Source organism: Tachyglossus aculeatus, chromosome 6 (assembly GCF_015852505.1).
Source record: "Tachyglossus aculeatus isolate mTacAcu1 chromosome 6, mTacAcu1.pri, whole genome shotgun sequence".
NCBI lineage: Eukaryota > Metazoa > Chordata > Mammalia > Monotremata > Tachyglossidae > Tachyglossus > Tachyglossus aculeatus.
Genome location: NC_052071.1, coordinates 34702544 through 34713873, shown reverse-complemented (window position 1 = coordinate 34713873; position 11330 = coordinate 34702544). Strand labels below are relative to the sequence as shown.

The window sequence follows — 11330 nt, the reverse complement described above, 5'->3', positions numbered from 1 at the left end:
TAGGAGGGGGCCAGGGGATGGACAGCCTGGAAGCCCAGGGGGAGGAGTTTTTGCCCGATGCGTGGGTTGATTGGTAGCCGCCACTGGTTAGGCGGTGCCCTCCGTGGGCACGAAGCTGTTTGTACATATTTATTACTCTACTTATTTATTTATTTTATTTGTACATATCTATTCTATTTATTTTATTTTGTTAGTATGTTTGGTTTTGTTCTCCGTCTCCCCCTTTTAGACCGTGAGCCCACTGTTGGGTAGGGACTGTCTCTATATGTTGCCAATTTGTCCTTCCCAAGCGCTTAGTACAGTGCTCTGCACATAGTAAGCGCTCAATAAATACGATTGATGATGACGACAACGACGATGCCCGCGGCCAGGCGCCTTCGGAGCGACGCCGGTGGGCTGAGGAGCTGCTGCCCCCAGGCGGCCGTCGGAGGGGGCGCGGGGCCGGGCGGGCGCGGGCGCGGTGCACGCCGGGATTGGCCCAGAGGGCAACGGTCGCTCCTCAACGGGCAGGGCTGGGCCGCCTCAGGGCCTCGGCCCTCCCCTGAGGAAGCCCTGGTGCTGCTTGGTAATAATAATAATAATAATAATAATAATAATAACAATAATAATAATAATAATCACTTGTTAAGCGCTTACTATGTGCAAAGCACTGTTCTAAGTGCTGGGGAGGATACAGGGTGATCAGCTTGTCCCCCGTGGGGCTCACAGTCTTCACCCCATTTTACAGATGAGGTAACTGAGGCCCAGAGAAGTGAAGTGACTCGCCCAAGATCACACAGCAGACATGTGGCGGAGTCAGGATTCGAACCCATGACCTCTGACTCCAAAGCCCGGGCTCTTTCCACTGAGCCATGCTGCTTCTCTGTAATAATAATAATAATAATAATAATAATGATGATGGTATTTGTTAATAATAATAATGATGGCTTGTGTTAAGCCCTTACTATGTGCAAAGCACTGTTCTAAGCGCTGGGGAGGATACAGGGTGATCAGCTTGTCCCCCATGGGGCTCACAGTCTTCATCCCCATTTTACAGATGAGGTAACTGAGGCCCAGGGAAGTGAAGTGACTTGCCCAAGATCACACAGCAGACATGTGGCGGAGTCGGGGTTCGAACCCATGACCTCTGACTCCAAAGCCCGGGCTCTTTCCTCTGAGCCATTGTGCTTCTCTGTAATAATAATAATAATGATGATGGTATTTGTTAATAATAATAATAATAATAATAATGATGGCATTTGTTAAGCGCTTACTATGTGCAAAGCACTGTTCTAAGCGCTGGGGGGGATACAGCGTGATCAAGTTGTCCCATGTGGGGCTCACAGTCTTAATCCCCATTTTTACAGATGAGGTAACTGAGGCTCAGAGAAGTTAAGTGACTTGCCCAAGGTCACACAGCAGACTTGTGGTGGAGCCGGGATTCGAACCCATGACCTCTGACTCGAAAGCCCAGGCTCTTTCTACTGAGCCACGCTGCTTCTCTATTTGTTAAGCACTTACTATGTGCAAAGCACTGTTCTAAGCGCTGGGGGGGATACAGTGTGATCAAGTTGTCCCATGTGGGGCTCACCGTTTTAACCCCCATTTTACAGATCAGATAACTGAGGCACAGATAAGGTAAGCGACTTGCTCAAAGTCACACAGCTGATAGTTGGCGGAGCCGGAATTTGAACCCATGACCTCTGACTCCAAAGCCCGTGCTCTTTCCACTGAGCCACGCTGCTTCTCCTGTGTATGTGTAGAGAGATAGAGATACCTGCTTAGCTGGCTGATGATGTGTTAGCACATTTTTTCCGCCTTCTACAATTCTCCAGGGTACTAAATATTATTATTAGTAGTAATAACAATGCAATAACAATAATCAAATACTAATATAATAATAATAACTGTGGTATTTGTTAAGCCCATACTACGTGCCATTCATTCGTTCATTCAATCGTATTTATTGAGCGCTTCCTGTATGCAGAGCAAGAAAGCAGCTAATAGGACTGGCATGCGGGGGTCATCCGGAGTCCCCACCGCCTTCTGCAGCTCTTCCCTGCCACTGTTGGGTAGGGACTGTCTCTATATGTTGCCAACCTGTACTTCCCGAGCGCTTAGTACAGTGCTCTGCACACAGTAAGCACTCAATAAATACGATTGATTGATTGATTGATTGGTGGCCACGACTCAGCAGGTTGGGCCTGGAAAAGCCGAGCCGTGAGGGCAGGACCTGGCTGTGCCCAGGGAGCGCGTGGGCCTGGTGAAGGCCCCCGGCCGGCCAGGGCAGGACAGCGATGCCCCACGGAACTGGCACCGTCAGAGAAGCATTGTGGCTCAGTGGAAAGAGCCCGGGTTTAGGAGTCAGAGGTCGTGGGTTCTAATCCCGCCCTGCCACGTGTCTGCCCTGTGACCTTGGGCAAGTCGTCACTCCACTTCTCTGAGCCCCAGCTACCTCATCTGAAAGCGGGGAATAATAATAATAATAATAATAATAATAGCATTTATTAAGCGCTTACTATGTGCAAAGCACTGTTCTAAGCCCTGGGGAGGTTACAAGGTGATCAGGTTGACCCATGGGGGGCTCGCAGTAATAATAATAATAATGGCATTTATTAAGCGCTTACTACGTGCAAAGCACTGTTCTAAGCACTGGGGAGGTTACAAGGTGATCAGGTTGACCCACCGGGGGCTCACAGTCTTAATCCCCATTTTACAGATGAGGTCACTGAGGCCCAGAGAAGTTAAGTGACTTGCCCAAAGTCACACAGCTGACAATTGGAGGAGCGGGGATTTGAACCCATGACACCTGACTCCAAAGCCCATGCTCTTTCCACTGAGCCACGCTGCTTCTCTATGAGACTGTGAGCCCCACATGGGACAACCTGATCACCGTTGATCCCCCAGTGCTTAGAACAGTGCTTTGCACATAGTAAGCGCTTAACAAGTGCCATCATTGTTTATTAATTATTATTATTTTTAAAAAAATAGTCATTAAGCACTTACCATGTGCCAGACACAGCACTGAGCGCTAAGGTAAAGGCAAGTTAATGAGGTTGGACACAGCCCATGTCCCACATGGACTTCATAGTCTTAATCCCTATTTTATAATAATAATAATAATGGCATTTGTTAAGCACTTACTATGTGCAGAGCACTGTTCTAAGCGCTGGGGGTGGATACAAGGTGATCAAGTTGTCCCACATGGGGCTCACAGTCTTAATCCCCATTTTACAGATGAGGTAACTGAGGCTCAGAGAAGTTAAGTGACTTGCCCAAGGTCACACAGCAGACATGTGGCAGAGCCAGGATTCGAACCCATGACCTCTGACTCCAAAGCCCGTGCTGTTCTCCACTGAGCCACGTTGCTCCTGCTAGTTATGGATGAGATAACTAGTGGCTCAATGGAAAGAGCACGGGCTTTGGAGTCAGAGATCATGGGTTCAAATCCTGCTGCCAACTGTCAGCTGTGTGCCTTTGGGCAAGTCACTTCTCTGTGCCTCAGTTACCTCATCTGTAAAATAGGGATTAAGACTGTGAGCCCCCTGTGGGACAACCTGATCACCTTGTAACCTCCCTGGCGCTTAGAACAGTGCTTTGCACATAGTAAGCGCTTAATGAATGCCATTATTATTATTATAATAACTGAGGCACAGAGAAGTTAAGTGAATTAACCAAGGTCACACAGCATACAAGTGGCGGAGTCAGAATTGGAACCCAGATCCTTCGGACTCCCAGACCCGTGCTGTATCCATTGGGCCATACTGCTTCCCTTTAGTCCCTTTCTTGTGGTTGCCTAGCAAAGATTTTTCTTTTAATTTTTTTAGTCCCTCGCCTCCCTCCACTGCATCTCCTGCTGCCAAATTCACCCAGCCCTGAGAAGGAAATGCGAAAGCTCTGTCTGGTGCAATCTGGGGCCGAGGGAGAGGCCTGAATCAATTTCCACAGGGGCTAGGGTTCGGAACCGGACGAGATCATCTCTCTTGGCCCCCCTGTCCCCACTCACCGGAGAAGGCCCCCCACCCATCTCCCTCCGCTCACCAGAGGTCCACGAAAGTGGCAGAAGCCCCACTGCGGGGAAAGGGAAAGGCTTGGGCTTCTGGCCAAGAGCTGAGGTCTGGACTCCAGCCTTCCTGCTTGTGCGTGTTGCGGCAAGAAAGCGCCCTCAAACCCTGGCTACGGGGGCGGGACGGGAGAGTGCTTGCTCACCCGTTCAGGCAAGAAGGCAAGAATCCAAAGCCGGCTCTGGGGAAAAAGCCAGAAGCGTTACACGCACGACATAGACGCCCTGATCCCACTCAGGTCGTGCGCATGAGACAGGAGTGAGCACGTGCCGGTGAGAGATGATCCCCGCTGGCAATCACCGAGCCTGCTGCACCTGTCCCCGTGCCCCTCCTATCCACGGCCCCCCACCCATCCTGGGCCTGGGATGCCTGGGATGCGAAGGTGAGGCAGCGGGGATCCTTCAGTCACACCTAGCCTGCTGGGTCCGGGACATGCAGGCTCTTCTCTCCAGCCCCGAGCTGGGGCTGAGCCACTTAAAGAGCGACGTCTCCTTTAATGGCCAGTCATGCCGCCGGCCTGGGCTCAGGCAGACAGCCCTGCTGGCACACTCTGCCTCATCCCTGGTAAGGGTCAGGAGGGGTGCAGTTGCCGCCCGAAGCAGCAAAGCCTTGAGTCACATGTCCCTGGCTGGGGCTCAAAGCCTGCAGTCCCTCGTCGTCGTCCCCCGCCCCCAGCACCTACCCTTAATTTGACCCTTCCTGGGGATGCCCCTGCAGAGCTGCTCTGAGGATGCCCGAGCCCAGCATACTTTGGCAAAACGGTGCTGTGACCTCATCGTGTTGGAGTTGCTTGTGAGACATCACATGCGTCTCCTTGTCTGGTCACATGCGTCTCCTTGTTTGGTATTTGTGAGGGCCATCAATGGCTGCCGTAGAAACAGGCCAGGCTAAATCACTAGAAAAAAATCAAGAGGGGAGCTGTTTTCCCTAGGAAAAAGGGAGGGTCTTCCAGTCCCACGGCTATCAATCAATTAAGCAATGATTTATTGAGCACTAGGTGTATGCAGAACACTGTACTAAACGCTTGGGAAAGTAAAATGCAATAGAGCTGGCGGACACGATCCCTGCCTGCAAGGAGCTTACGGTTTACAGGAGGAAACAGACATTAATATGAATTAGAGGTAGGGGAAATATAGAGTATAAAAATATGTGCATAGGTGCCATGGGACTGGGGTGTGTGCCAAAGCGCTTAAGGTGTAGCACGCAGCCCAGTGCATAGGCAAAGCAGAGGCTGGGGAGAGGAAATGAGTGCTTAAACAGGGAAGGCCTCTTGGAAGAGATGTGATTTTAGGAAGGTTCCTTAGGTGGGGCGAGTATGTTGGGTATGAAGGGGGAGTTTCAGGCCAGAGGGAGGATGTGGGCCTGGGTTTGATGGTGAAATAAGCTCCCTCTAGACTGTAAACTTGAGGTGGGCAGGGAATGTGTCCACCAACAATGTTGTACTCTCCCAAGCGTTTGGAACAGTGTTCACAGCAAGCACCCAATAAATACAGTTGATGATGAGATAAACAAGATGGAGGTACAGAGAGTAGTTGGTGTTAGAGGATTGAGGTGTGCAGACTGGGTCATAGTAGGCATAAGCGCTTAGTACAGTGCTCTGCACACAGCAAGCACTCAATAAATACGATTGAATGCATTGAATGAATCAGCAAGGCAAAGTGGCGGGATTGAGCCGATTGAGTGCCTAAAGACCGACTGTGAGGATTTCTGTGCGTCGCTGAGGTGTATGGACAACTATTGGAGGTTCTTGAGGACTGGGGAGACACAGACCGAGTTGTTTTTCAGACAAATGATGTAGGCAGCAGAAGTACGGACTGGAGAGGGGAGAGATAGGAGGCAGGGAGGTCAGCAAAGAGGCTGATGCAGTAGTCAAGGCAGTATATGATAAATGCTTGGATCAGCTTGGTAGCCATTTGGATGGAGGGGAAAGGGCGGGTTCTGGAGATGTGAATGTAGCTGGTTGGATTTGACCAGTGCTTAGAACAGTGCTTTGCACATAGTAAGCGCTTAACAAATGCCATCATCATTATTATTATTATTATCTGAGTTTGGACAGGCACCAAAACAAATACTGTAATTCAAAGTCACATTTTGGATTGACAAATCTTCAAGATGGTGTTCCTGGAGGGGCTCCTGGAACAGGAGGAAGTTCTTGGTCCTCCACTGTTGGCCAATAAGGTAGCCCTGAAGCCCTGTTCTGCTTGCCGCTCGGTGTCACTGAGGGGGCAGTGTGGACTGGGACTAGTTGTTCTATGCCCAGGGGGCTGGGGCTAGGCAGATCTAAGTGCCGCAGAGCCCAGCAGCAGAGCAGAAACAGGCACAATGTCTACGGAGCCGGGAGGGTCAGTCAAGCAGGCGGGGAAACACAACTTCATACTTGTTGTGGGCCCACCCAGATAATAACCTGGACTTAGAAAGGAGATTCATCAATCAATCAGTCAATCAGTGGTATTTATTAAGCTCTTGCTATTGGCAGAGCACTGTACTAAGTGCTTGGGAATGAGCAGACACGTTCCCTGCCCATAATGAGCTTAAAGTCTAGAGGGAGAGGCAGACATTAATATGAAGAAATAGCAATTTATAATATACAATTTAAAGCTATACACACAAGTGCTTTGGGGTTAGGAGTGGGGTGAGTATCAAATGTCCAAAGGTCACAGATCCAAGTGTGTAGACGACCCAGAAGGGAGAGAGAGCCAGGGAAAAAAGGGCTTATCTGGGGAAGGCCTCTTGGAGGAGATGTGACCCTAATAATTCTGTAATGGGGGAGAGTGGTAGTCTGGCATATATGGAGGGGGAGGACATGGGAAAGAAGTCAGCGGTGAGATAGATGAGACTGTGGCACAGCGAGTAATCTGGTGCTGGAGGAGCCGAGTGTGCGGTCTGGGTTCTAGTAGCAGATCAGTGAGGTGAGGTAATAATAATAATGGTATCTGTTCAGTGCTCACTATGTGTCGGGCACTGTTCTAAGCGCTGGGGTGGATACAAGCAAATCGGGTTGGACACAGTCCCTGTCCCTCGTGGGGCTCGCAGTCTTAATCCCCATTTTACGGCTGAGGTGACTGAGGCACAGAGAATTGAAGTGACTTGTCCAAGGTCACTCAGCAGACGAGTAGGATGGGGCGAGCCGATTGAGTGCTTGATGCAGAGGTAGATGGGCAGCCGTTGGAGGTTCTTGAGGAGTGGGGAGACATGGACCGAATGTTTTTGATGAAAAAGGATGAATTGGGGTGAGGCTGGGAGCTGCAGATGGCTGCGATCGTGAAGGGGAAGAGCTTCCCTTTTCATGGGTCGGGCTGAGATGGAGGCTGCCTTGAAGCTGAACAGCAGGTGAAACAAGGCCCGTGAACTCCCAGAGGGGCTGGTGACTTTCCAGTCAGAATGGGCAACACCTCGAGGTCCTGGCCACTGCCCAGCTTGCCCCAGTATGCCTCTGCCTTGCCTTTGTAGTTGACAAATTTAACATAGTGAGAATTAGACTGAGCCAGCCTCATGTAGGGCAGGGACTGTGTCCAGTCTGACTATCTTACATCAGTCAATCAGTGGTATTCATTGAGCGCTTATCAAGAGCAGAGCACTGTCCTAAGCCCTTGGGAGAGTAGAATTCAGCAGAGTTGGTGGGCCCATTCCCTGTCCGCAACGTGCTTACTTTAGTTACTCCCCGAGGTTGTAAACTCACTGTGGGCAGGGAATGTGTCTCTTATGTTGTTAGATTGAACTCTTTCAAGTGCTTATACAGTGCTCTGTGCACAATAAGTGCTCAATAAATATGATTGACTGACGGTGGACTAAGACTGTGAGCCCCAAGTGGGACAGGGACTGTGTCCAACCTGATTACCTTACAGTTATTACAGTGCTTGGCACGCAGTAAGCGCTTAAAAGGTGCCATTATTATTATCACTCCAGGGTTGAGCCCACAGTAATCACTTAATGAATTCATGAATTAATCACCTCAGGGAGTTGCCTGGTGAAGGGATCTGCCCTGGATCAATCCCTAATGTTTACTGAGAGCTCACCTTATGCAGGGTACAGTATTGTGCTCTTCAGAGAGGACTGTGGCGAAAGACCCAGGAGGAACGGGTGCCTGTGTCTTGAGGAAGGGAAATGGGTGTTTTTTGTTGTCATTTTCTCAGTCACACTGGCCGCCTGCCTGTGAATGCCTTCCGCAGGGCCCCTTTCACCTCCGCGTTGCGGAGGCTGTAAATCAGAGGGTTGAGCATGGGACTGATGACGCTATTGAGGATCCCGATCACTTTGTCCTTTTCTGAGGGATCCACTGAGCCCAGCCGCATGTAGCTAAAGATGCCGGTGCCATAGAAGATGCAGACCACGGTCAGGTGGGAGGCACAGGTGGAGAAGGTCTTCCGTCGGCCCTCGGCCGAGCGGAGCCTCAGGATGGCGGCTACGATGCGGGTGTAGGAGAGCACGAGGAAGCCGATGGGGATGAGGGCCATGAAGATGCCCGCCACAAAGAGCAGCAGCTGGTTGAGGCGGGTACTGGAGCAGGAGAGCTGGAAGAGAGGGGGGATGTCACAGAAGAAGTGGTTGATGATGTTAGGCCCACAGAAGTAGAGGGTAGACATGGCCACCGTGTGAGTCAGTGCGTTGGTGAAGGCACAAGCCCAGGAGGCCCCCACCAGCACCATCTGCACGGACCTCTTCATCCTGGAGCTGTAGTCCAGAGGGTGGCAGATGGCCAGGTAGCGGTCGTAGGCCATCGCCGTGAGCAGGAAGCAGTTCGCCCCTGCCAGGAGGTGGAAGAAAAAGAGCTGGGCGAGGCAGCCAGCGAAGGAGATGGTCTTCTTCCAGGAAAGTAGGTTCCCCAGCATGTGGGGGACCGTGACGGTGATGCAGCCGATGTCCGTGAGTGACAGGTTCCCTAGGAAAAAATACATGGGGTTGTGCAGCTGGGGTTCCAGCAGGATGGCTAGGATGATGCTGAGATTCCCTCCAGTAGTGACCAGGAGGCTCAGTAGGAACAGCACAAAGAGGATGGACTGGGACGTCTTCCCGTCCATCAGGCCCAGTAGGATGAATTCGCTAACTGCTGCTGTCCCATTTCTGGGATCCATGGGACCACCCTGAGCCCCACGTGGAACGGTCCTGCTGGGAGAGGAGGACACGGTGACCCATACAGTCAGGGGTGGGACCTGGAGAGATTACTCACCTGTAATATGGAAGGTTGTCCCCCCAGGTGGGAAGAGAGTCCCAGGTGCCCTTTCTTGTCAGTCAATCATATTTTTTGAGTGATTACTGTTTACTTTTTTTTAATGGTATTTGTTAAGCACTTGCTATATGCCAGGCACTGGGGTAGCACTGGGGTAGATACAAGGTAATCGGGTTGGACACAGTCCATGTCCCACATGGGGCTCACAGTTTTAATCCCCATACTAAGGATGAGGGAACTGAGGCCCAGAGAAGTGAAGTGACTTGACTGGCCCAAGGTCCCACAGCAGACAAGTGGCAGACTTGGGATTAGAACCCAGGTCCTTGTGATGCCCAGGCCCATGCTCTTTCCATTAGTCCAGTGTTAACGAAGATATACTGGGTGCAGAGCACCAAACTAAGTGGGAGAGTCTAACACAACAATAAACAGATACATTCCCTGCCCACAACAAGCTCGAGAGGGGAAGACAGCAGGAATATAAAGAAATAAATACTAGGTTTAATAATTGTGGTACTTATTAAGCATTTACTATGTGCCAGGCACTGTACTAAGTGCTGGGGTAGATACAAGCCAATCGAGTTGGAACCGCATGGGGTTCACAGTCTCAATCCCCACTTTACTGATCGGATGGGGTAACTGAGACCCAGAGAAGTTAAAGTGATTAGCCCAAGGCCTGTAGACATGACCTAAAGCTCTGAGTGGCATTGGAGAAGGATTATAGGAGAGGGAGGCATGTTAGGAGTCATGTGCTGATATCTGCTCTTGGGCCACATTGACCGGAACATATGTGAGAGTCGGAGTTTGATTAGAGGACTGATTCTAGTTTCCAATATTCACAGTGCCGGGAGTTTGCAAGACAGGAAGACTGGAGTTCGGACAGGAGGCAGGAGAGAAAGGAGACCAGGAGTCAGAATTCTGGTCTGGATGGAAGATGTGCCTGAAGACCGACTGGGGAAGGGCAAATATTTTTTTAAGGAAGTACATGGAAAAAGGTAATTTTGAAAATAAGGTTAAACTTAGATGAGCAGAAATCGGTAATGATTTGGTTGATTCAACCAAGGATGAACTTTTCTGGTTCTCTGCATATCTCTTTGTCTATTCCTTCTCTGTTTCCTTTACTGTCGTCTCTTTCTCTTGTCCTCCATCTGTGGACTCTGCCTTGGACCCTCGCATCTTCTCTCTTTCCGCTCACTTTCATGGAGAACTCCTCCACTCATGCAATTTCAGCTACCACCTCTTTGTAAGTGATTTCTAAATTTCTGTTTCCCAACCTAACCATCTCCCTTGTTTTCCAGTTTTGTATTTCCTCCACTAAGATGACCCACCACCCCTCTAAGCTCACCAGGTCTTCTCTCAAACTGCCGACTTCTGTTAATATTCCCATCGCAGTCACCAGTACCCGATTCTTGCTCACAACCTCGGAGTCGTCGTTGACTCATTCTCGCTCTCCCTCCCCACATCTAAACTCTTACCACATCCTGATAACTCTTTTACAGTCCCTCTAGACCGTAAGCTTGTTAAAGGCAGGGAATGTCTCTGTTATATTGTTCTATTGTACTCTCCCCAGCACTTAGTACAGTGCTCTGCACACAGTAAGCACTCAGTAAATATGATTGACTAACTGACTGACAGTCCTATCTTACACATCCACTGTTGCCGCTCTTCTTGCAGCCACAGGTCTTGGTTGTGTCCTAGCCTTCTTCAGCTTGGGCCTCTCCCTTCCCAAGTCAGAAATCCACAATGACTACTTTGGCTTCGTGGTTCACATTGAGCCACCTAAGCCTGGCCTCAGAGTTCTGCCAACTGGCCCCGTCCTTGACCCAACTACTGTCGTCTCCTCTACACGCTAGCATCTGGTTTCTGCTCTAACCTAGGCAGTCTGCTCCCTGTCCTACCACTGATTCCCCACTCTCCTGGACCCTGACTCTTCTATTTCCTCATTGTCAAGCCACCTTCTCTCCCTCCTGCAGACTGCCAAAGCTCTCTGTAACTCCATGAGGCCTCCTTCAGGGCCATGCCACTCTGCTATTTCACTAACTCCGGCTCCTGCCCGCTACTTACCTTCGAAAACTGGAAGTATGAGTTGCTTCCTTGCACCCATCTACCTTTTTGGTCCTCTT

At 50.3% G+C, this 11330-nt stretch overlaps 2 protein-coding genes across 2 annotated transcripts in view; one reads left to right on the top strand and one right to left on the bottom strand.

Annotated features, from left to right (window-relative positions):
- Positions 1 to 6141: 6141 nt before the first annotated feature.
- LOC119929919 (elongation factor 1-alpha, oocyte form-like) overlaps positions 6142 to 11330 on the top strand; it is a 41133-nt gene continuing 35944 nt past the window's right edge. The window contains exons 1-2 of the mRNA XM_038748274.1: positions 6142 to 6221; positions 10050 to 10202. The gene's annotated coding sequence lies outside the window, so the exon portion shown is untranslated. The remainder of the gene's footprint in view (positions 6222 to 10049; positions 10203 to 11330) is intronic.
- On the bottom strand, positions 8177 to 9115 carry LOC119929540 (olfactory receptor 3A3-like). Its single transcript, XM_038747714.1, has one exon. It carries the CDS (start codon positions 9113 to 9115, stop codon positions 8177 to 8179), a length of 939 nt encoding a protein of 312 aa, XP_038603642.1.